This window comes from Nansenia antarctica (assembly GCF_963989245.1).
Source record: "Nansenia antarctica genome assembly, chromosome: 20".
Classification (NCBI taxonomy): Eukaryota; Metazoa; Chordata; class Actinopteri; order Argentiniformes; family Microstomatidae; genus Nansenia; species Nansenia antarctica.
In genome coordinates, this window is record NC_137693.1 from 14,955,038 (window position 1) to 14,981,029 (window position 25,992).

A 25,992-nucleotide genomic window follows, 5' to 3' on the forward strand; every position below is an offset into this window, starting at 1 on the left:
ATGTATTATATTATATTCTTAGACGGTCTTCTTTGCGTAAACAACATCCCATGGTCATGTCAGAGGTCAGAGGAAGCACAGTGAAAGTAAATGGACTGACTTATATAGCGCCTTTATCCAAAGCGCTTTACAACGGCCTCTTATTCACCCATTCACACACACATTCACACACCAATGGCGGCAAGCTGCCATGCAAGGCGCCGGCCCCGCTCACTGGGAGCAATTTGGGGTTCAGTGTCTTGCCCAAGGACACTTGGACATGTGGCCAGCCGGGCTCGAACCGCCGATCTGCCAACCTTGCGGCGCAGTTTAGTTGACTTGAATGACTTTAATAGACCCAGTTTAGTTGACTTTAATGACTTTAATAGGCCCAGTTTAGTTGACTTTAATAGGCCCAGTTTAGTTGACTTTAATGACTTTAATAGGCCCAGTTTAGTTGACTTTAATGGAGCTATCACTCACACACATATCATCAATAAAGCTTTGTAGGCGGCAGGCCTATGTCTAATTATGTGACTTGAGCCAAATTGAAAGTGATTGAGAATACCTGTTCTCTTTCTGTCTGAATGACTCGGCCTGTTTCCTCTCTGAGCGTGTTTCACCGTGTCGTTGACAATAATCAGTCAGTTATGTACAGTTACAGTACATTGTTCCTATTCCCAGCCAGTCGCTTGTAAATCCTCCATAGCTGATTGTGGAGACGTACATAGTTGATGTGTCGTAATTCGCAGATGCTATCTCGAGAGCGCTCCTCTGACCTACATCACTGCTGCATTAGTGGAGACGGATTTAACGCCTCCAAGTCGAGCTGTGATGTGTTTAAATGTGGCTTAGACAAAGGCAGCGATATGGTGATCAATATTTAAATATTTTATGATATACACCTAGCAGCCATCCTGAAGAAATCACGCTTTGCCACGTGTCTATGCCTCACACCGACCTAGATGTCCTGTTCTTGGGATGGTATTTAAAGACATGGACAGCAAGATGTTCCTTAAGTTTTGGGTTAGGCCTGTGATGGGCACCATTCTCCTGTGTTGTCCTTGACACACACACACACACACACACACACACACACACACAACGTTAATCGTATGATTAAACTCATATGTTGTTTGTGTTAAACTGTTAAATGTGTTGATACTCTATGGTCATTCTTCCTAAGAGCATTAATGTGATGTTGTGCGCTAGATTAAGGTTCTGTTAAATCAGCATGATATAATCGTGACCAGGTTCTCCCATGTACTGTCTAATGTTCACATGGGTCGGTAATAAGGCTGCCACGATTAGTCGACTAGTCACGACGACGTCGACTACCAAAATCGTCGCCGACATATTTGGTAATCGCCGTAGTCGCATGTTTTTTTGGAGCTGAAATAAGCGTTTTTGTTTTGTTTTGTTTTTTGCCTAGCACCAGGGGAGCCCCCCCTCCCAAATGTCGTTGTTTGGTACCTGTACTATATCAATGACAATAAAGACCATTCATTTCATTCGATAAGCATTCGTTTTTCTTCCCTGAAGCTGCCACTGGCTAGCGTCTCCCAGTGTCTTTGATGTACATGCGCAGTGTCGGTCATCCGGGGCACACGTGACTTCCCCGGAAAAACAAACAGAGAAATGTCTTCCTGTCCTCGTACCTCTAAAGTGTGGGAGAATTTCAACCACAACGTTGAAAAAAATAATGTAAAATGTAAAATTTGCAAAGCTGAACTCGCTTATCATGGCAGCACGTCTATGATGCGCGAGCATCTAAAAAGGAAGCACGTTGTGGCAGATGACGAGGAAGACGATGGCTCGTCTCGGTAAGCTAGTTAGCTTGTTATTGGCTAATGATATCGTTACGTTAAAAGCCTTCTTACATTATTTTATGTTGTCATCAAAGCGATACTTATCAAATAGCTAAAAATGTTGTCTTAACCTTTACAGTGCTAAGAAGGCGCGTTCTACTATGAGATGAGTGAAGCAAAACTTTTGTACTCTGTACAAGTATTTATTTTGGTTTTTGTATTCTTTTGGTTGCCTAGTGCCTAGCCTACCTCATTTTACTCAGCAGTTTGCACCCTCTACTACTCTTTACATTACATTACATGCAAGTGATGCCAGAAATAAATCTGCAAAGTTCATTAAAATATCTATTTTTGAGTGAACAATCATTTTAATTGTCTTTATTTTTAGTTAGCACATGCCTACAACAACAACTAACAACTTCAAGCTAAATTTAGAAGCTGATTTAGAAGATGATAGCTAAATAAGAGCGATTGAGTAATTGTGCGATAAGCTGTAATTTATGATCCGATTAGTCGACTAATCGTTAAAATAATCGGTGACTAGTCGACTATGAAAATAATCGTTTGTGGCAGCCCTAGTCGTTAACCACGCAGTCCAGTCAGTTACGGTCGGCTCGATTTATCTTAACTTGAGGCATGGCAAAGTCGAATTTTTGGTATTCTTAATGGAATCTAGGATCCGATATGATCGATCGTCTGTCACACAGGGAGGAGCAAAGCATTATCCATCATTATTCACCATGAAATATCTTTTGGAGTGAAATGTCTTTTGGAGTGAGACATAAGGTAGCCTAACTTGTGTAGAGTTCCCCCAGATACAGTACATTCTGTCTGCAATCCATTCGGTCATTTCTCTATAGGACTGCCCACTGAAGTTGGTGAGGAGATCTCTCCTGTTACATGTTAAAGTCTTAACCTGCCAGGTGTGACCCTCCTTGTTAGAGGTGCCTTATCTATACCCGTCCGTATCTCAGAGGAGATCCATCCACTCTTTTAGAACTATAACAACAGGTTATGAAGCCACTCAACTGGAGAATCCCTGAATCCCATCTTGACTGACAGGAGAGCTGGATTGTCAGGATGAATTAGCTGATTGGGAATGTGTGCGTGAGAGGGAGTGACACAAGGGGAAGAGAGGAAGAGAGTTAACCCCTCTGTTTGATCTGAACAGAAGCTGCTGTCTTTCAGTAGCCTCTCGACGTTATTAGTTGAGCAGCACTTCAGCTCTGCTGTTGGTTTGGTTGGGGTCTCACAAGGGTTCATCGGAGACTGAAGACCTATCTCTTCAGGTTGCACCTTAACTGCTCCTCCTGAGACATCCACTACCCCCCAGCACTGCATCTCTTGAGACACCCGCTTTCCCCTTTACCGTGTCCTCTATGACTTCTACTGCCCCCCTTGTACTGTCTCTCTGTTCTCCAATGTCCTTCTCTCACTGTGACTGTCAATGGCCCCTGGCCTGAGATAGATTACTCTTCCTGCTACGACTGGTGGATTGATGATTCACTTGCTTAGTCAAATGTATCGATTGTAAGTCGCTTTGGAATAAGGCGTCTGCTAAATGCCAAAAATGTAAAAAAAATGTAAATGGGTTCAGAACAGCTGAACCAGACACCGTTCAACAACATAGTGAACTTTAGCGTAAATGTTAATTTTGAGAAGAGCACGTTGCATAATATCGTGTGTGGTTGATGGATTGCACCAGTAATACACTTCTGCTTCTTGTCCTCTCGTCTGTTCCACAGTATTACCAGAACTGATGGTGATTGGAGGCACACTCTTCCTCTCTTTCTATTCCGTTTGCGTTTGTGACCTTTTATTTACATGGAGAGATGAACACTTTCTCTTCCTCCTAACCTCTCTCAGGTCTGAACGTTGATATGACTGCTGCACCTTTCACACATGCCTGCTGTACTGTGTTGCCCTCCCCAACCACATCAGACAGGCCAACACCCTCCCAACATTTAAACAGCCCCTCAAAACCCACCTCTTCAAGCTCGCCTTCACCAGTTAACCCTCTCCCCCTCCCCTTCCCATGTGTCCCCAGCACTACCTCAATTAGGCCCCTATTTTATCTTCTATTTAGGCCTACCTTTCGTTTCTTTTTATTATTACTACTAGGGATGTCCCGATCCGATATTGATATCGCATATCGCCGCGATATTGGTCCTGAATGCTGGATCGCATATCGCACCAGAAAAAAAATAGGCACCGATCTGGGGCTCGCGATCCGGCGTGTCACTCACGTGATGACAACAGTAGTAGTCAGTGGTCACGAGCATCAGAGTTGGCTAGTAGCTACCTGTGTGTAATGAGTCTGAAAATGTCATGATGCTAGCTGGTGAAATCATAAACCATTTGCTTACGTAATTTTTCGTTTGTTTACATCAGGGGTCCCCAAACTACGGCCCGCGGGCCGAACACGGCCCACCCCCACACTTGGGCCGGCCCTTTGAACAACGTGTAATTTCTAACTGCAATTGCGGCATTGCACAGACGTGGTGGCGGGGGCGCTGTTTCGCAAATAATTGGAAATAAATTTCCACCATAAATTGATGCAGAAAGGGCACAAATTGCATCTAAATTCACCAGAATGCAAGAAATTAAGTGTTTGATGCTCGCTTAAGGACCCCCAGACAGCCCTGCTTCATGGGTCCCCCCGTGTATGATGAGGGTCCTCCCTCAAGTATCAGACTGTAAAACTGATTATATTTCATTGACATATCACTATAGGTATAAATTCCATCCAAATTCAACTGTTTAGACTTTGTTCGCATCCACCAGTGCTCTCCTGCGCACAATTGCTTTGCGCAACCGCCTCCATTCCACTCCGTTCCATATTATTTTATGTTAGAGACCAACCCAGGCCCCCCATCACAGAAAGGAAAAATGATGTGGCCCTCACAGAAAAAAGTTTGGGGACCCCTGGTTTACATAGTCTGAAACTACAGATGGTAAGCTTTCAAATGATGCGTCATACATTGAAATCGGAAAAAAATTCAAAACGACACGAGTATTTGAATGTTTGTTTGTATCAATGTTTTGCTCAAGAATGGTGACTGCTAAAAACGCTGCTAGCGGCTAACGTTTCGTGCTAAAACGAAAGTATGTTTACAAGCCAGGTATCACTTACCGGTAGCCTCTGGCAACAGTGAATCCAACCCACAGATTATAAGTATTTAGTGATTGTTAAACTGTTGTATATTATATCGAGTGGTACTTAAAACTTCACTTAAGTTGCCTGTTATGAAAAAAACGAAAAGCAGATATTGTTTTACATACACCCCTTTGATTCTGCGACTGGTTTCTGGTCTCACCAGCAGTGTCACTAGGCTACACTTTTAAAAAGGGTGCTATAATTGATTTGCCATTTGTAAGAGAAGATAAATAGAATAAAAACATGAAGGCACTAAAACTAGAAATCAGACAGTAACTCTTTTTTTTTTTTACAATGCTGAATGCTGCAGTTTAAATTGTTTTAACTTTAAACCAGTTGGTCACTGAGTACTGCAGAGTACTGTTTTGTTGCTTGAATAAAGGCTGGCAGTCTTTAATAGCCAACTGTTGTTGTGGACTATATACTGGGGAAGTATTTGTTATTATTCAGGAGTAAAACAATAAATACAAATATCGGATTGATATCGGTATCGCAGATACCTGAAGCCCAGGTATCGGTATCGGTAGTGAAAAAATGGGATCGGGACATCCCTAATTACTACTCTATCTTTTCAGTTTGTGAAGCGTCTTTGAGTGTCTAGAAAAGCGCTATATAAGTCTAATGTATTATTATTATTATTATTATTATTATTATTATTATTATTATTATTATTATTATGTGCCTCCAGAGAATGTCTGTAAACACATGATGAAGGTCCTACAGTATTCTGACTCTTGCCCTCCCTGTTCTTCTACAGTAAAGTGTGTTTGAAGGAGTTGTATCTGACCAGATGGTTGATTAACAATGTTTAACGCCTCGCTGGGTCTAAGTGCAGATCTTCTGTTTGACTAGACAACATATCTGATGTAAAGATGTGATGTGCTTCTGCCTCAGTAGTTGCTGGATGCGTGTGTGCTCATTGACCCAGTCCAGCCAAGGTTGATGCTTAGGTTGGTTAACATGTTGACTGCTGGAATGGCCACAGTCACTGGCTGATGAGGGTTCTTCTCACAATGTAATATGGCTTGATACACAAAGGTTGTGCCACACAAAATACACTTTCCCAGGTAGGGGAGAGTCTCTCTGGTTAGCTGCACCTCTGGGGGTGCTGACACTACATCCTGTACCTTGGTCATGTTGTCATCACTCAGGGCTCTACGCTAACCTTTTTCACTAGGAGCACATGTGCTCCTAAATGAAAAATGTTAGGGGCACACAAAGAAATTTAGGAGCACAGTGAAAAATGTAATTATAACACATTTTTATTAGTGATTTTGCAATTTTTGCACCAAAATCACACATTGGCCCATGCCTACAGCCCTACTAGACGCAGAGTTGATGGCATTGTATTATGGTAACTAGCTGTGTCAAGTTCTCCTGGTTAGCAGCATGTTCATTCATTCATCCATGTCATGCCTGTCAGCTAGCAGCTAGCAGCCCAGCCAGGCTTTAGGGCTAGGTCTGTCAGCTAGCAGCCCAGCCAGGCCATGCAGAGGTCTGTCTCCATGCTGCCCACCTCCCTGCTGCTGGGTCAGGCTACATCAGTCACACACGGTGGCCAGACAACTCCACATCTAGGGGTATTAAACTACCCCACATCCAGATGACCAGTCCCCAGCCCCATGCTGCCCGGGGTGGTGACATGTGGAGGTGGCCAGCCCAGCACGGTGCCTCTGCGGCGGCTAGCTGTTAGCACACCACCATCCCCGGGGGTCCCACCTCTCTGCCACACTCAAGTACAACATGTTGCATTTTCATGCCATTAGGCAACTTGCTTCCTAGGGTTTCCTAGGATTAGAGATGCATTTGGACTTCTGGAGTACCTCCACTACTTTCAATGGGTTCTGAAGGTCTGAGAGCTTTCTACTTTCTACCCTGGGTAGTTAACCCTGGTTGTAACCTTGGGTTCAAATCTGGAGTGTGTGGGACCAAATCTGTAGATGTGGTGAGCTAATGAAGCTAATGAAGCTTGAGATGAGAAAAGGGCGCTTGTCTCTTTAAGGCCCAAAAGGGAGTTAGCGATTAGCGATGTTAGCTTAGCGCCAGTTTAACAGAAGTAACTTCACTTTTAACATGACTTCCCGTGGTCGTAGCGGGCTGGCTGACGGCTTAAAATGTGGCCACACGGTTCGCGCAGATTTATTTTTAAAATTTTAATAATATTTATTAAAAAAATAAAATAAAATATATATATATATATATATATATATATCTGTACTCGCACGTGTGCTCGTGAATTTATTTCTCTAGTCGCACAGATGTATTTTTAGTCGCAAATGCGAGTGAAATGGTCGCACTGTAGAGCCCTGCATCACTACCAGCCTACTGTCAGCCTCTGTTGCCTCCCTCTCTCAGTGCATTAGTAATGCAGCACAGTTGTTGAGTGGCACCATAATGTGGTTATATATGGTGTCCCATTTTATATCTCCTTGACCTACACAGTTCTCCATGCCGATACACCCGGGCCAGAATGCGGAGTACCAGACACACAGGGTTTCTGGGATCTGGTCACAGTTGTCTTCTTAATTGTTCTCTGGGTCTTAACAAGTGTTTCCCAGTTCCACGGGACAACCGTATCTGTCACAGTTAGATTGAACTAATCAGGGTAATGACAGATAATCAGGAGAAACGATGACCACTTCCACACACTTAATGCACTCTTTGGGCACCCCTGGTTTAAATGTCTGTTACAATTAATCTCCAAGTGATTGAAAGCAAACCTGGACACTCAATTCTACAAAGTTAAACATGACACCTTTCTGCACATTTTAAAGCAAGGTTTCTTTTTATTTTCATTTTTCAGAGGTTTTAAATTATAAAAAAGGAAAAGGGAACCCCTTTGGATTATTCTTTGTTAGCTTTTGTGCGTGCATGCGTGCGTGCGTGTGTGCGTGTGTGCACGCTGCAGGCAGTGGCAGAGCAGAGACCCGATGGCCTACATTCACCCTGTTCCCTACATTCACCCTGTTTCCTCTGCTGTCCTGAAGCCTTTCCAGTCTGACCTCCTCCCTCCCCTCAGCCTGGATAGACTCTTAATGACCAGGGAACGGGTCTGAGGTGGCTGTCCTCCCCTGGCAGACAGCCAGTCCTGGGTCCTACCTCCCATATGGTCTGTCTGAACGCCCCATGGGGATAGGCCAGCCGATGCTTCCTGAGTTCAGCCCCATTCCCCCATCCAACAGCCCCACTCCCCCCATCCAACAGCCCCACTCCCCCCATCCAACAGCCCCACTCCCCCATCCAACTGCTATGATTGGCTACCGTTGGCCTCAGGTTTATTACAAGTCTCTGCTGACTGAGGTGATTTATCCAGTGGCATACAAGGTGCCGGGCCTGAGTATGAATTAACGTTTTTTATGGCTTCAATAACCAGTGATGAATAAAGCATATGGAGGCGGGCCTCGTCCTCTGGCCCCGCCCCCCACGCCCCCCCATTGGACAGATGGCACCGCGTCGCATGACAACACGCGCTTGTACCTGAGGCAGGGGAGTTGGAATGGTAACGGTAAATGGACTGCACTTATATAGCGCCTTTTTGCTGCTCCAGAGCGCTTTACAACGTCCCACTCATAACAGTCCCACTCATATTTAGCTTTTTATTGGATAGAGATAGTGAAGGAAGACAGGAAAGTAAGGAGGAGAGGGCATGTCAGCAGGGCATGGGCCGGATTCAAATTCGATTTGTGCACTGTAGACCACGGTGCTCGACCACCGGACCACCCCAGGCCACTGGCTTTTGAATTCTATTGAATATTATATGACTCCCTCAAAATGAAAATGGCCAATATGGGTACAAATCAATAATCGTATATGTCAGCAATGAAACTATATTTATACAAAATATGATGCAGGAATACTTAATTACAGAAACCATTTTAGCACAACCACAGATTACTTGCTGATTTGACCTGGAATGACCCGAGAGAGGTGCTTCACCCAGAGTCATTATGGGGTTCTCTCTCTCTCACGCGCTCACACTCTCTCTCTCTCTCTCTCTCTCTCTCTCTCTCTCTCTCTCTCTCACTCCAAGAGAAGGTTCTAGATGTTCAGGGCTATGCTCAGACTGACTTAACTGTCCTGCAGCGACACCATTGAGAGTTGGAAAACAATTTATTATTTTCTGCTTATTCTAGTATCGTTTGCGCAGGTATTCTATGTATGACTGTGTGTTCACACTAGTACTTCACACTGCAGTTGTCGTGTAGCAGACTCCATCGTCATTGGGCCTACACATTTCCCACAATTGTTCCCCTCTAAATTATGAAACGAGGCCTAAACGTTTAGTTCCACTTTCATACCGGCCCACTCATCTTGGTCACGGTGTCGTCACAGTGCTTCTCCTCGTGGCCTTGCTGTCTCGTGGGTCTTATGAAGCCAGGAGAAGCAGTTTTTGGGTTAGCAGTGAGTTTTGTTCTTCCGTGACTAGTCCTGACCCTGCTAGTGGCACAGATAGAGAAGATGTGAGATGTGTCACTCTAAGGGCGTGCTGGCATCCATGTGGGCATCACCCATCCTTTATGTTGTGTGCTCTTTACTGACGCCTCTCTCTTTGTCCCTCTCTCTCTCTCTCTCTCTCTCTCTCTCTCTCTGTCTCTGTCTCTGTCTCTGTCTCTGTCTATGTCTCTCTCTCTCTCTGGTGTCCCCTCACTTCTCCAGACTTCAACTATAACACAGACGGGTATGAAGGGGAGGCCGCGGAGGACCCCAAGGCCCAGGACGGATCAGAGACCATGCCCTTCATCGACGAGTCCCCCACCATGTCCCCCCAGCTGTGTGCCCGCGGGCCAGACGGAGAGGCCATCTCCCCCACCCCCCCAGAGGGTCTGCTGCCTGGGGTGAGTCTCACCCCCTCCTCCTCCTCATGACTACTCCTCTTCCTCAACCTCCAGTGAATCCTAATACGTTTGTTCTGGAAACATCGGATTCATTATTTCAGATATTCTGAAAGGAATGTGGTCATACGTGCAGTACACTCGGAGGAAACAATGCCTTGTGGGTAATGGAGTCGTAGGGTAACATAGTGACTTCCTGCAGCTTGCAGGAGGGGGTCTGTGTGATTATCAGTCATTCACGACTCCAGTGTGGTGTCCTAGCAGCACACCGCTGGTGTCGCTTTCACAACCTCAGGAAATTACGTCTGTCGCTAATGACGTTAGTTGCAATCAGTGTCTGACTTAGACATATGATATCAGCCCTCAGCAGCACAGCCATTTATGGCACGGATACTGTAGTCGCTCAGTAGATTTAAAGGCACCAGAACCGCATGCTTCAAGTGTAATGGACTGATGGCTTTCTAAATCATAATGCATATAGCATAACAATCATCACACAGGATACTATTGTCATTTGCGGTCACATCACATACTGTAGCAGGTGGTGTTATTGTAAAGTGCTTTGAGTTGCATTCATGTACGAAAGGCGCTATATAAATAAAGTTTCACTTCACTTCACTGCTGTGACACCATGGTGTTAGGTCAGTAGTAATGACACCATGGCGGGCGGGCGTGGGCGTGGGGGTGCGTGTGCGCGTGTGCGTGTGTGTGTCCTCCAGTCTCCTCCAGCTCAGCGGGAGTGGAGTTGACCCCGCCATGACCTAGTTTGTCCTGATGCCAGATGCACCATGCAGTGCAAAAAGACAAACACAGCATGTTGTGACATTGTGGCATTAAGATGCACCTTAGTTTCATAATTGATGCTGAATTGTCCAACAATGCCAGTTGTTTTGTTTTATTAGAGTAGCAACCATATCCAGTTCCCTGTGTCCGTAATGGGGCACTCAATCAATTCAAATCAACAATTAGGTTTAAGTATAGATGCTCAGCTTATATTTGATGTTATTTGTGTACACATTGGTTTCACCATATAGAGTGATATATATTGTAACAGACATTTAAACCAGGGGTGCCCACATTTTTGCACCCCATATATATGTTACGGTACATGTGGGAAAACTAGGGTTAGGGTTAGGTGCTACGTCGACTTGGTACATGCTGGCATGTCTAACCCTAACCCTAACCCTAACCCTAACCCTACCCCTAACCCTAGCACCTAACCCTAACCCTAGTTTTCCCACATGTACCATATTCCCACATGTACCATAACATATATATATATATATATATATATATATATATATATATATATATATATATATATATATACACAGTGGGGTGCAAAAATGTGGGCACCCCTGGTTTAAATGTCTGTTACAATTAATCTCCAAGTGATCGAAAGCAAACCTGAACACTAAATGCTAGAAAAACATTAAACATGACACCTTCTTTTCACTTAAATATAGATTGTAAAAGGCATGACTAGGCATGCCCAAATGTTTGCACCCCACTGTACATAATAGTCCCCATATAACAGTTTTGCATCTCTACTTAAACCTCATAGTCATGGTTTGATTTCAAATCCAAGCCTTTATGTAGAGAGCCAGTAGAAGAAAGAAATCCTTCACTCTTCCCTTACTTACGCAAGGTACAGAACATGTCCTACTTTGAATGCCAGTGGCCCCTTGTACAGTGGAGAGCTGACGGTACATCTCCATCTCCATCTAGTGGACAAAATAAGACACTCCATCTCCTCATGGCCTGTTCCAGTATGACTCATATAGGCAGTCGCCAGATCACATGTGAATACACTCCTACCACAGACTCTACTAGACTGGTCCCCACTCTGAGTGAATACACTCCTACCACAGACTCTACTAGACTGGTCCCCACTCTGAACACAGCAGACTCTGAACATAGCAGACTCTGAACACAGCAGACTCTGAACACAGCAGACTCTGAACACAGCAGGTAGACTCTGAACATAGCAGACTCTGAACACAGCAGACAGACTCTGAACATAGCAGACAGACTCTGAACATAGCAGACAGACTCTGAACATAGCAGACTCTGAACATAGCAGACAGACTCTGAACATAGCAGACAGACTCTGAACATAGCAGACTCTGAACATAGCAGACAGACTCTGAACATAGCAGACAGGACAGGCTCCAGCTAGGTTGGATGAATAAGTAAATGTCTGCTGTTTGTGGGACACACTGTTGGTCAACACGTTACCAGTGTCAGACAGACACAATTCTGGAGGTTTAGAAATCAGGCTATCGGTTAGGCAACCCAGAGGACCCAGCGGTGTGTTGTTGTAAGTGTTGCCCAACGACCCATTTGTGCCACTGCACACGATTTACAGAATATGAGACAGTAGCAGTCCTTGTGCTTCCTTACTGTTACACTCTTTTCTCTCTGGCGCAGTCCCTCAAAGCGCGCTGCTTACTTTAGTAATGCTGTTGTTGCCGTGGTGATGTTCCCCTACTTCTCTCCCGTTGAGATACCATTCTGACCAGTGGTGTGTACTGCACATTCTCCACCCCACGTCAAAACCTTTTTGATTTGCACCATGTGATTTCCATACCTAACCACCTAACCACCCCTCTGAGACACATAGACTACCTAACCACCCCTCTAAGATACATAGACTACCTAACCACCCCTCTAAGATACATAGACTACCTAACCACCCCTCTAAGACACATAGACTACCTAACCACCCCTCTAAGACACATAGACTACCTAACCACCCCTCTAAGACACATAGACTACCTAACCACCCCAGATACATAGACTACCTAACCACTCCTCTAAGATACATAGACTACCTAACCACCCCTCTAAGATACATAGACTACCTAACCACCCCTCTAAGACACAGACTACCTAACCACCCCTCTAAGACACAGACTACCTAACCACCCCTCTAAGACACATAGACTACCTAACCACCCCTCTAAGACACATAGACTACCTAACCACCCCTCTAAGACACATAGACTACCTAACCACCCCTCTAAGACACATAGACCACCTAACCACCCCAGATACATAGACTACCTAACCACCCCTCTAAGATACATAGACTACCTAACCACCCCTCTAAGACACATAGACTACCTAACCACCCCTCTAAGACACATAGACTACCTAACCACCCCTCTAAGACACATAGACCACCTAACCACCCCAGATACATAGACTACCTAACCACCCCTCTAAGATACATAGACTACCTAACCACCCCTCTAAGACACATAGACTACCTAAACACCCCTCTAAGATACATAGACTACCTAACCACCCCAGATACATAGACTACCTAACCACCCCTCTAAGACACATGACGATGGACATGACGACGGGCCAAGGGCTGGACGGACACCTGCATTGAATGAGTGAGAGGAGGAGACACAGAGAGAAACACAAAAGAAACACAACACAACAGGACGTGGCACGTAACAAACCCTTAGTTTGCAAGGCCAATCTACTCTTTTCCAGGTTCAAATGATCTCTAACCCAGCGTTTCTCAACCTTTTTTCAGTCACGGCACCCTTCAAAAGTCGATAAAATCTCAAGGCACCCCAGTCTAAAATATAGCTATTCAAAAACGACACTGCATCACCCAGACAGCCCCATACACACACACACACACACACACACACACACACACACACACACACACACACACACACACACACACACACACACACTCAGCGGCTATTGATACAAATAAAAGTTGTATTATTATTATTATTATTGAGAGAGAGAGGAGGGAGTGAAAAAGGCAAGTGTGCATCAAAGGCATCAGGCACGTAACCGTGCTGTATAAACATGACACAGTGACCGAACAAACGCGGGAATTTATGGAACACATTCATTTTCATATTCCCACATTTGATTGGAAACACCTATCCAGTCCATTCAACGTAAACACCGGGGATGCAGAGTTATTAAGCCAGAAAATGCGTCTCTCTCTCCCGCTGCGCGCATCCTTGTCTGGAAGTATTAAATTCATTGCATGAAAACGAAACCGTGCGTTATTTCCCGAACTTTCCAACCCTGCTTAGCTTCCGAAGTCGGACGAGAGAATAATGTCACCGATCATCCATATAGAACAACCACCTCCGTACGCTGCCGGCGAGCGAGACTGCCCTGCCCGATCGTACCCTTTTTCGGGAGCGGGGAACATAGGATAGGACCCTTTTACATGTCATTGATTTGCCTTCCAATTGTACAGTCAGACAGCAGGACCTTTGCTATCTCTTTTGCAGCTTGTGGGCCTAGCATGTTATTAACTATTGCTGTGCATGCTGGCAATATTACGGACTCGGCTATAGTGTGTGGCTTCTTCGCCTTAGCAATAATTTCGGCTACGAGGTAGCCTCCAACGCTTTATCAGAAACTTTGGCGCACTTCATCATTACCTGTTCTGGACGGCTATGGTGACTTTTCATCCGAACAAAATATTCAGCATCCTTGCTAGCTTGTGATGGATGATCTGTTGTCAGTTTGTCATGTTCCATGATTCTGCTTGTTTGCTTGTTCATTGCTCTCGAAAATGTCTTTGCGCGGTAAATGAAAAAACAATGCAGGCTAATTGCAGACACACTGACCTTACGCTGAACCCGGTATTGACATTGTGACATGGGAAAGGGGCGCGCGAGACAGATTTTGATGATGTATTGCATTTATTTATTTATAGATTTATTCATTCATTCATATGAACGTCAGAATATATAATTATTTGACGGCACCCCTGAAGAAGCCAGGCGGCGCCCCAGTGTGCCGCGGCACCCCGGTTGAGAAACGCTGCTCTAACCCATTGTTTTAAGGTGGGGGGGGGGGGGCTGTTTCCAATGCAGTCAAGTGGATGTATAGGTCTCTACAGTATGTATGTATGTTTTAAGGCTGATCTGTGCATGATAGTGCTGCATTTTGACATCATTCTTATCGCATTTCCCCCTGTTGAGTTGTAATAGCGGCACTTATTAAAGTGAAGTGCTCTTATGACACGTAACTCCTCCTACTGTCCCCGCTCGCTCCAGGTCTGTTGTGTATAATGGAGAAGCGTTTCTGAAAGTACGGTACGGGTAGGATACAAATGCGTGCCGTACCGAGCCGTACCGGTCTGGTCAGTGGAAAAGCGCCAAAATATAGAACGCCAGGCGCCTGAGAGCTTCGGACAGACCCACAAGTGTGAGCTATAGTCGGTAGGGAATCTATTACAGGCCTCTAACGAAGGATACATCTTTGAGAGTCATTTGGACTTTACACACCGCGCTTGTCTAAGAAGAAATGATTTAATGTGTATTTAATGTTATTTTAAGAGCTTTGTTTACGAGCTCTAAAGAGTAAGCCTTCACTGTGGCTATAGCAATAATAGTTTAATGTGAGGCTATTCCACGGACATCAAAGACCTGTGTGACGGAGAGACTGATGGATGGTGTTAGTGTCGGACAGAGGGCGTGTTAAGACTGTGTGTTGGTATAGTCACTGCTGTTCGCTAACCTCAGTGGGAACCAGGGTCTATGAGGGGAAAACCAACACTGACAATTATTTGCTAAGTCACCACCCTGGAAACATACACTCAGCACAACAAACCACTACAGTAGGAAAGTGTGTGTGTTTGTCTGTGTGTGTCTGTGTCTGTGTCTGTGTCTGTGTCTGTGTGTGTGTCTGTGTCTGTGTCTGTGTGTCTGTGTTAGGGCTGCACGATTAATCGATTTTAAATCGAAATCGCGATTTGAAATTATGCGATTAGCTAATCGCAAAGCCTGCGATTTGCCTGCGATTTTTTTTTTTTTTTTTTTTTTTTTTTTTACTTTTTTTTTTTTTTTTGCTATTTAGCTGACGCTTTTAATCCAAAGCGATTTACAATTACGAATTACAGGGACATTCCCCCTGGAGTAATTGAGGGCTAAGTGCCTTACTCAAGGGCACACTAGTAGTGGTGTGGTTTCAGGCGGGATTTGAACTCACACAACCTTCCGATCACAAGTCCAACTGACTAGACCACCACTACCCGTATGGGATACGTCATACAGCGCGTCGGATTCAACGTCAATGAACGTCAACGTCAATGAACGTCAACAATGAACGTCAACAATGAACGTGAACGTCAATGAACGTCAACGTCAATGAACGCACACCAACAACATCGCACGTGAAACGCCCACGTTTCGGTAGCTAGCAATAGCAACATTCATGGTGGATAATGGCTTCAGCAGAAGTAGTTTGATGGTATCATGTGGTAATGCTCTCTGAAAATAGATAGATTCATCCAATCACCTGCCAAGTATTTTTTGAAAGTACCTGCCCTTTTCCAAACAGCTTCCAATTAAGCTTTCCTAGATGGTTGTGTGAAACAAACCACCTGAGTCAGGTTAGTAATGCTCCATCACATGTTTTAATCTGAAGCTTGATTTTAAAGCAACCCAACTTTAAAGCAACCCAATGTAAGTTTAGTTCTTTCACTCGTAGCTCGGGCTGTGGGGGTGCTAGAGGAGGGAGCCTCTAAGTCCCCTGAAGACGTACAAACAAACTGCACGTTGACCTTCCTAGCCGGAGATATGGCCACACTTTACAAAAACGTTTTTTTTTTTTTTTCCGCAAATTAATCGCAATCGCGATATCTGTCCAAATAATCGCAATTCGATTTTTTCCCCAAATCGTGCAGCCCTAGTCTGTGTGTGTGTGTGTGTGTGTGTGTGTCTGTGTCTGTGTCTCTGTGTGTGTGTGTCTGTGTCTGTGTCTGTGTCGGTGTGTGTGTGTGTGTGTGTGTGTGTCTGTGTCTGTGTCTGTGTCTGTGTCTGTGTCTGTGTGTGTGTGTGTGTGTCAGACCGCCCAGCTGTGATGCTATTGACGTGAGTGTGGAGTAAGAAGCCTTCGTGTCTATAACACTCCATCATGACGCAGCGTGGTGATGCTAACCTTCTAACCGCTAACACACACACACACACACACACACACACACACGCTTATGGCCTCAGCAGAGGATGTCCTGGTGGTTAGAGAGATAAAGAGGGAGAGAGACAGAACACTACTGGAGGATGTTGCCAGGGTGGGGGCGGGGTGACACTTCCTCCATACTGGGTCATGTGACCTCAGGACCAGGAGGGGTGAGAGTGGGGGTGACAGGTCACGGGGGGGGGTTGTTCGTTCACACACACACCACGGGTGAGAAGAGAGTGTGTGTGTCATCATCGGGAGCCATGTGTGTGTTTTGAGTCTGACACCCAAGTGTGTAGGCTGTGCCTTTAAAACGTTTACTGTTAGTTTCATTTAGACCACGCCTACTTCCTTTAGGCCACTCCCACTTCCCAGCCCTGCTCTGCAGTTAGTCATGAACGTCTCTACTGCACATGAAGGGAGGCAGCACCTCCCACGTCTGGTTATCCAAGCAAACACTGCTTACAGATATAGGCATTCATCTTGTTCATGTGTTAAGGGTTTCCTTGGTTGCTCTGTGTATATACTCTGTGGCTGTTTATAAACCAGTATCCATTCTAGAAACTGCCTTAGACCTGTAATTAGACACATCTACTGTATATGAGAGAGAGAGAGAGAGAGAGAGAGAGAGAGAGAGAGAGAGAGAGAGAGAGAGAGAGAGAGAGAGAGAGAGAGAGAGAGAGAGAGAGAGAGAGAGAGAGAGAGAGAGAGAGAGAGAGAGAGAGAGAGAGAGAGAGAGAGAGAGAGAGAGAGAGAGAGAGAGAGAGAGAGAGAGAGAGAGAGAGAGAGAGAGAGAGAGAGAGAGAGAGAGAGAGAGAGAGAATATACCCTGTGAGGAAGTGGCTGGGGGGTTGTGCTCTCTGGCCGTTGCTGAGAGGGAGGGAGGGAGGAGGGGAGGGAGGGGGGAGGCCTCATCGACAGAGGCGGAACAGTGACACACACCAGGAAGACAGATGAGGGAAGGGAGGGGGAGGGGAGGGGAGGGGTAGGCGGGGCTCCTGTCCTTGTGTGTACGAGTGGGTCTCTGTGAGCACAACAGCAGGAACAGCCCAGCGAGGTGGAGCTGCTGCTAGCCTAGCCTGGCCCTGAAGCAGAGGGAGGAGGAGGAGGAAAACCAGAGGAACACTGACTGAGAGAGAGAGAGAGAGAGAGGATTTGAATAGAGAGAGAGAGAGAGAGAGACAGACAGAGAGAGAGAGAGAGGATTTGAATAGAGAGAGAGAGAGAGAGAGACAGTCAGAGAGAGAGAGAGAGAGAGAGAGGATTTGAATAGAGAGAGAGAGAGACAGAGAGAGAGAGAGACGTCAGAGTGAACGGGGGCTCTCTGGGGGTTTGCAGGCCCGTAGTCTGGCCGGCACGGGAGAAAAGGACTGATGTGTCCAGGAAGGCCCAGGGAAGCCTGAAGGAGGGACGGACAGAAAGACAAGAGAGAGAGAGAGAGAGAACAGGCCCTGTGAGGACCATGGAGGAGGAGGAGGAGGAGGTGTTGGGCTACTTGGACAAAGTTCTGGAGGACGAGGATGTGTTTGAGTACGGAGAGCTGGACCCGGAGAGTCCACTGACTCCCGGAGACGGGCTGATGATGACCCCGGGCCACCGGCCGTTTAAGGTGAGAGTCCCTGGGTCTGGTCTGGGAGCCTGAGACCCGCTGCATCTCCTCCGGCAGTGGAAACTGACTTTGGACCCAGAGGAAGAAAGTCGCTAGCTCTCACTGCTCCCCTCCACACACAGGCTAGGTCTGTCTGTTTGGCCAAAAATAGCCTCATAGAAAAGTCTTGTTGGGTTGTTGTTTTTTCCACCGCATGGCGTCACCTTTTTATGTGTGTGTGTGTGTGTGTGTGTGTGGGATGTGCTCTCTGGACCAGACTTGTACTGCTCGTGTCATACACACACTAAGTTGTACAGTATATTTATTCACTCGTATTGGTACTGTCTATATATGTGTGTCTTGAGTGTTGTTGTGTTGTCGTCTTGTTGTTGTGTGTACTGTAGTTTGTTCAGCATGGAGAATACCAAGTCATGCTCCTAGTGCACTGCACATAAATAAAGTTAGATTGAGATTGAGATACTCATTGCTTAAAGGGAAGGAAAGAGAGCTAGTGTTATTACTGTGTAATAACTGTGTACTGTCTACCACATGTACAAAAGAAGAGATTTGGTGAGGCTGCATTCTCATTTTATGCACCCGGATTGTGGAATGCACTGCCAGTTTACATTAGGGATGCAACCTCAGCACATAATGTTCAAGTCAAGACTAAAAACCCATCTTTTTAGCCTTTAAATGACTAAATAATTAAATGAGGATTATATAATGATTAAAGCACTTTGAACTGCAACGTTTGCAGGAAAAGCGCTATACAAATAAAAGTTATTATTATTATTATTAGTAGTAGTAGTAATAGTGCTCTCCCTCATGCAGTCATATGTGGCAGGCCAGCGACAGCTGTGTCCCTACAGGTTGAGGTGGTCTGACACAGAAGGGCAGCGCTGTTCTCTGTCTCTTATCAGCTCCCTTATCACACAGCCTGACTCACACCTGTAAACACCAGAACACAATACCAGCTGACTCTCCCAAAGTTACCCGTACGTACACCGCCTTATTATCGCCACACACACACACACACCAGTTACACAAACAGCAGCGCGACAGATTTAACGAGACGAGAGTTTAACGAACTCCTGATGTTCCTCCAGACTTGCGGCAGCCTTCCGTGCTGGGAAGTGAAGGAGGGGGCAGATGGTGATGTGAAGTGAAGGGTTAGGAGAGATTACGCTGCTGAAAACTGTTTTTCCTGTCTTTCCTCAGCCTGTTGTGACATGTTTACCAGTGTGTCATTAACCTTCGCCACCCCACTTACACACACAAGGCCTGGGAGTTCAAGTAGGGTATTTATGCACTCTGTAAAGGCACATGACTCTGTGTTACTAGTACTTGTGTGTGTGTGAATGTGTGTGTGAATGTGTGTGTGATCGTGCCTCTACAGTACGTCCCCCCGGATGCTCCGGACCATTCCAGCCAGTGAAGTGTGTGTTTAGAGAAGGGCTGTCAGGGTGACGTCAGTGTCTCAGCTTTGGTCTGATGAAGGAGTGAGCGCCGGCCTCTGTACAAACACACCGTCACGTCAGAGAGCCTGGCTGGCAGCAGCAGCAGCCGTAGCAGAGAGGCTCGTCTCCAGACTGGAGGTGCTGCGTCACGGTAAACCTGTCAACCGGCTTCCCATGTCGTAAAGTGTGGCACGGAACACATGGATGAAAAGCACTGGGCGCTGCCGGGGTATCTCGTTTCATTTCTGCCGTTCAATAAAGCCACGCTACAGGGTTTCCGGCGTTTCCTCATTCATCTGGGGCAAAACTGTGGTAATCCTTTGACAGCCTTCTAGGACGTTTGATAGAAGAACAGGCAGAAACGGATGTCCTCCTGTCCTCTTATCTGAGCCAGTGTTGGTTTAGTGTGTGATCTGGAGCAGCCGCCAGACAGGACCACCTCTTGTCCGTCCGTCCCCCGGTGCATCCTCCCAGCTCTGTGATGTCAGGTGTCAGCAGTGGGATCCGGGATCTGGGCTCTGGGAGGGCAGCAGGTTGAAGGAGCTGAGGTGGCTGTGCACGCCCCACTCTCCTGGCCTTCTCTTGTCTTTATCAGCCAGGGCTGGCAGCCTGATATCATAAGGAGGATCTGGCTGTGTGACTGTTAATAATTAATCCGCCTTCTGCCCTTTGGCTTCCTCGGGCACTTGTACTGGATGTGTCTGTTATGGAGATGTGTCTTTGACTGGAGAGAAAGCCGTTCCATGTTTTAGCTTTCAGGGCTGTTGGCTCGTATGCACACAGGTTAAGCACGCAGGCTTTATGTGATTGGTCCAGCTGGTATTGTGTCATCGAGATCAGCCTTTGGAACAGTTGTGAGTTTGAGATGATTTCATGATTTATATACAGTCATGTGAAACAGATAGGACACCCCATGAAAACCTTTGTCTTTTTCAACATATTTTCAACATATGGACATTTGATCTTCATTTTAACAATATTAAGAGAGGGAGGTAATATAACTAAACAAATAAAAGTTTTTTTTGTTTTACATTTATGAGTTGTAAAATGTAGGCCTAATTAATAGAAATGCAATTTTCTTGTGAGGAAAAAGTTAGGACACTCAGATATTTATTACTACTTAAAATGCCTAAAATGTGAATCAAGTCACCACAGTAGGTGCAAATGATTCTAACATTGTTAGAGAGGATTTTGGAGGAGCCTGTCTTATTTAAACCTCAGACAGTTTGGTTTGCTCTGGATGGTTGAAGTGAGTGGTGTCACCATAGCCAAATCAAAAGAGCTCTCTGAAGCCTTCAGAAAGAAGGTTGTAGATGCGTATGAGTCTAGGAAGGGATTTAAAAAGGTCCAAACAATTAGAAATCAGCCATTACACTGTCCAAGGTCCACTGGCCAGGTCAGGCCGTCCTAGCAAGTTCAGTCAAGTCTCCAACAATCCTAAAAATGTATATCATTGGTCCACAAGTTAGATTTTTATGGGAGGTGTGCAAGGAGGAAACCCTTACTGTCAAAAAAACCATCAGGGCAAGACTAAAGTCTGCCAGAGAACACCTAGACACACACCACGACCACTGGAACAATGTGCTTTGGTCAGAGGAATCCAAAGTTGAATTATTTGACACAGTAACAAGGCATGTTTGGCACAAGAACCTCATACCACCTGTGGAGCATGGGGTGGAAATGTCCTGGTTTGGGGCTGCTTTGCTGCAGCAGGGCCTGGCCAGCTCAGCATCGTAGAATCCACTATGAATTATTTATTGTATCAGAGGGTGCTTCAGGAAAATGTGAGACCATCTGTCCAAAAATGTTGTTGTTTTTGGTTCAATTACATCACCTTTACCCATAGATATTGTTCGAAAGAAGAACAAATATTGATCCATATTTCTTAAAAAAGAACTAAATATTTAATGGGGTGTCCTAATTTTTTCACATGACTGTGTTTTGCTTGAGAAACAGCAACTTCCTCCAACAGGTTTGTTTGTATGTATGGTCGTTCTTTACCAAGTTTGGTAGAAGGAGATGCAGGATTATGTGTGTATTACACTGACATCTCTGAAGTTGGTCCTTGGTTCTTGGGTGTGGTGAAACACAGTGGGCGGCAGTGGCGCAGGAGGTAGAGTCGCCGTCTAATGATCACAAGGTTCGAGCCCCGGCTGGCCACATGTCGAAGTGTCCTTGGGCAAGACACTGAACCCCAAAATTGCTCCCAGTGAGCGAGCCAGCACCTTGCATGGCAGCTTGCCGCCGTTGGTGTGTGAATGTGTGTGTGAATGGGTGAATGAGAGGCCGTTGTAAAGCGCTTTGGAGCAGCAAAAAAGGCACTTTATAAGTGCAGTTTACCATTTACCCTGTAAAAATATGTAATTTAAGGCATTTTATGAGAACACAGTCTAGTTTTTTTCCTCATTGTCAGTGTGAATACAGGAAAACGTAGGAAAGGAAAGCCTGTTGTTTTGACTGCTCTCTGGTTTACACAATATTAGTCATCTGGGTAGAACTTCCCTATTATTAGAGTGATGACAAGAATTGTCAACTTTATGCGTCCATTTATCCATTTAAAGAGTCTGTCTCCATAAGGGAAGCTAACCCTTTAGATGTTGTTCAGACATGTTTGCATTAGAAAATACATAGCCAGCATTATCACTGACATCGTTTCTAGATGTCTCTTGTTTAGCTGATTCATTCTACCATGGGAATCAGATATGTTTGCGGGGGTCTGGGTGACATAACACACTAAATCACATTCCACATAATCACAGGTTTCGGCCATTGACCTATCCTCCATATCATCCCTTCTCTCTCACCCATCCTTCCTGTCACTCTTTACTGTCTCTATCCCAATAATGCAGACATTTTCTTTTTTAAAACATGTGTTTGAACTATCTTTGTTAGGAGTCAGTTGACAAAAGCACCCGTGAGCCCTCCTCTACCTGGGTCTGTCCACCAACCTGCCTGACTGACACCCCTCTCTCTCTCTCCCTCTCTCTCTCTCTCCCTCTCTCCCTCCCTCTCTCTCCCTCCCTCCCTCCCTCCCCCTCCCTCTCTCTCTCAGGGGGACATAGAGAAGGGTCTGGAGATGAAGAAGCTGGTTCTGTCAGGCTTCCTGGCCAGTGAGGAGATCTACATCAACCAGCTGGAGGCCCTGCTGCTGGTGAGACACCTGCCCTTACTACACCTGCCCTTACTGAAGCACATCTGTCCTTACTGCATCTGCCCTTACTGCAGCACATCTGCCCTTACTGAAGCACACCTGCCCTTACTGATGCACACCTGCCCTTACTGAAGCACACCTGCCCTTACTGAAGCACACCTGCCCTTACTGAAGCACACCTGCCCTTACTGAAGCACACCTGCCCTTACTGAAGCACACCTGCCCTTACTGAAGCACATCTGCCCTTACTGAAGCACACCTGCCCTTACTGACACACACCTGCCCTTACTGAAGCACATCTGCCCTTACTGAAGCACACCTGCCCTTACTGAAGCACACCTGCCCTTACTGAAGCACACCTGCCCTTACTGAAGCATATCTGCCCTTACTGAATCTGCCCTTACTGCACCTGCCCTTACTGCACCACACCTGCCCTTACTGCAGCACACCTGCCCTTACTACATCACACCTGCCCTTACTGAAGCACACCTGCCCTTACTACATCACACCTGCCCTTACTGAAGCACACCTGCCCTTACTACATCACACCTGCCCTTACTGAAGCACACCTGCCCTTACTACATCACACCTGCCCTTACTGCATCTGCCCTTACTACACCTGCCCTTACTGCACCGCACCTGCCCTTACTGAAGCACACCTGCCCTTACTGCAGCACATCTGCCCTTACTGCAGCACATCTGCCCTTACTGCAGCACATCTGCCCTTACTGCAGCACACCTGCCCTTACTGCATCTGCCCTTACTGAAGCACACCTGCCCTTACTGCATCTGCCCTTACTGAAGCACACCTGCCCTTACTGAAGCACACCTGCCCTTACTGCAGCACACCTGCCCTTACTGCATCTGCCCTTACTGCAGCACAGACGCTTTTGGTTTCAACAATATGTTTATGGACCTATCGCTAAGCCACGCCCTGAAATGTCCAATCATATCGCAGCAAAAGTCACTACAGGCAGAAAACTCGCTAATATCTGATGGTGAAAAGCTTGTAGACAAAATATTCTTGTCATCTTTAAAAAACATTATTAAAGATGTCTATTACTTGCTGTGGTAAATCAGAAATGTGCCAACTCCCGCCATTGTAAGTCATTGAATGTCTTTCAGTCACGGTCGGTCAGTCAGTCACTGTCAGTGAAGCGTTGTTTGTTTGTCCCAGTTTTCAAAGGGGCCGTGGCTTAGCAATATTGGTCCAATTAGTTTTTTGAAAAAGATAAAACAAATCTTTGAAAAATGTTTTAAAGAAAAGTATATATATACATGCATATTATTCTTCTGCTATTATTGTATGCATTACAATAGATACGCGAGAGTGAGCGAGATCCAAGATGGCGCCGCCCATGGCAGCTATGGCGTTACAGTTTGTTGTGTTCTGTATAAACGCACCTACTGTAACGCCAAAGCAGAATTCCTATATGTGTATGCATAATGGCAATAAACGTTATCTGAATCTGAATCTGAATATAGCTCGCATCACAGCCTCTTACTCAGAAATGACCACTCACATTTAGAACCAGACAAGGCTTCCTGCACCAGTGAGCAGAATCACTGTCTCCCCCCTGCAAACTGCACTACTGTATATCACATCCTGCCTCTCCACTGGCTGCCCCGACTGTTTCAGCCTGACAGCCCCTCAGTGTGGAGGGAGGGGGGAGGATGACACAGCGTACTAGCGAGCGCTGTGTGGTTTGGGGTCCGGTCCGTTGTGACATCAAGGCCAATGAGCTGAGGCTCTCCCAGACCGGCCTCCTCCCTCCCTGCTCTCACTTCCTCCTCCCTTCACCCTCCATGACATGAGAACAGCAGACTGTCTCACTGTATGACACCCACACACACACACACACACACACACACACACACACACACACACACACACACACACACACACACACACACACACATCTGAGCCTTCTATGAATCCTAGTTCTCTTCAGCAGTAGATGTATTGCTGTGTCTTCCTGGGCAAGGGTGGGGAAGTGTGTGTGTGTGTGTGTGTGTGTGTGCGTGTGCGCGTTCGCGTCCTGATAAAGTCCTGTGGGCCTATCTGGCGACACACCGGGTCCATTTCCTGGTTGAGGATGATGAATGGCGGTTCTGTTTGTGGCGGGAGCAGCGCCGGTCTGCCCAGACACACTGTCGACACACACAAACACACACACACATACACACACACACACACACACTCAGGGACACACCCACCACCAGGCCACTGGGTTCACCAGGTCAACACGTACAGCTTTGGACCCCCAGCATCACTAGTGAACGCTATCCTACCCTAACCCCTTATGACACCTCACACTACCTCGCCATCGGTGTGTGAATGAGTGTGTGAATGGGTGAATGAGAGGCCGTTGTAAAGCGCTTTGGAATAAGGCCGCTATATAAGTGCGGTCCATAACACTGGTCTGGAGTGCTGGGTGTTCTGTGGTCGGGTCATTACTGGGCTCAGTCTCTCCCCTCTAGTCTCTGATGGCGCTGCAGTGTTCTAACGACACTGAAGGACTGTGCTTCTCTGTCCATTGACCAGGACAGGGAACGTCCTGTGGAACTCTATTGTTCTCCTGCTAAACGTTCTCCCCGCCAACTACAAGCACCGCAACACTAGACCGTTTGACCCTGTGAGTCAAAAAGGAATTCTCCCTTTGCACTCGATCAAATTTCAGGACCCTCCTTTCATGACCTTTCCTAGATATGTGTGTTCTACCACCCAGTATCCTTACATTTTCAAAATCTTGCTGGATTTATAAATGAACCCATACCAGTAAGGCTTTAACATTATATCATTATATCACATAACAGCATGCCTTTGGCCATTTGTATGAATTCACAGAAACACAGAAATGATCATGAATGACAAATAAACGTCACAAATTATCAGAATTCTCTGCTTTTATTTAGGATATGACAATGTACGTATGTCTGTATGTCTCCCAATTCCTTCGGATTTTTGGGGTTTTGCATTCCTTGCAATCCTTGTTTTGTGGGACAGGGTAATCTTTTTCTTGATTGTTTCCGATCAACTTACAAAGGACATAAATGGTATAT

The 25,992-nt window shown here is 45.9% G+C and overlaps 1 protein-coding gene across 1 annotated transcript in view; it reads left to right on the plus strand.

Annotated features, from left to right (window-relative positions):
* The window catches only part of abr (ABR activator of RhoGEF and GTPase), a 196,648-nt gene that overhangs the window by 58,409 nt on the left and 112,247 nt on the right, over positions 1–25,992 (plus strand). The window contains exons 2-3 of the mRNA XM_080549446.1: positions 9,601–9,779; positions 22,831–22,929. Of these exons, the coding sequence (XP_080405572.1) occupies positions 9,601–9,779; positions 22,831–22,929 (278 nt within the window). The remainder of the gene's footprint in view (positions 1–9,600; positions 9,780–22,830; positions 22,930–25,992) is intronic.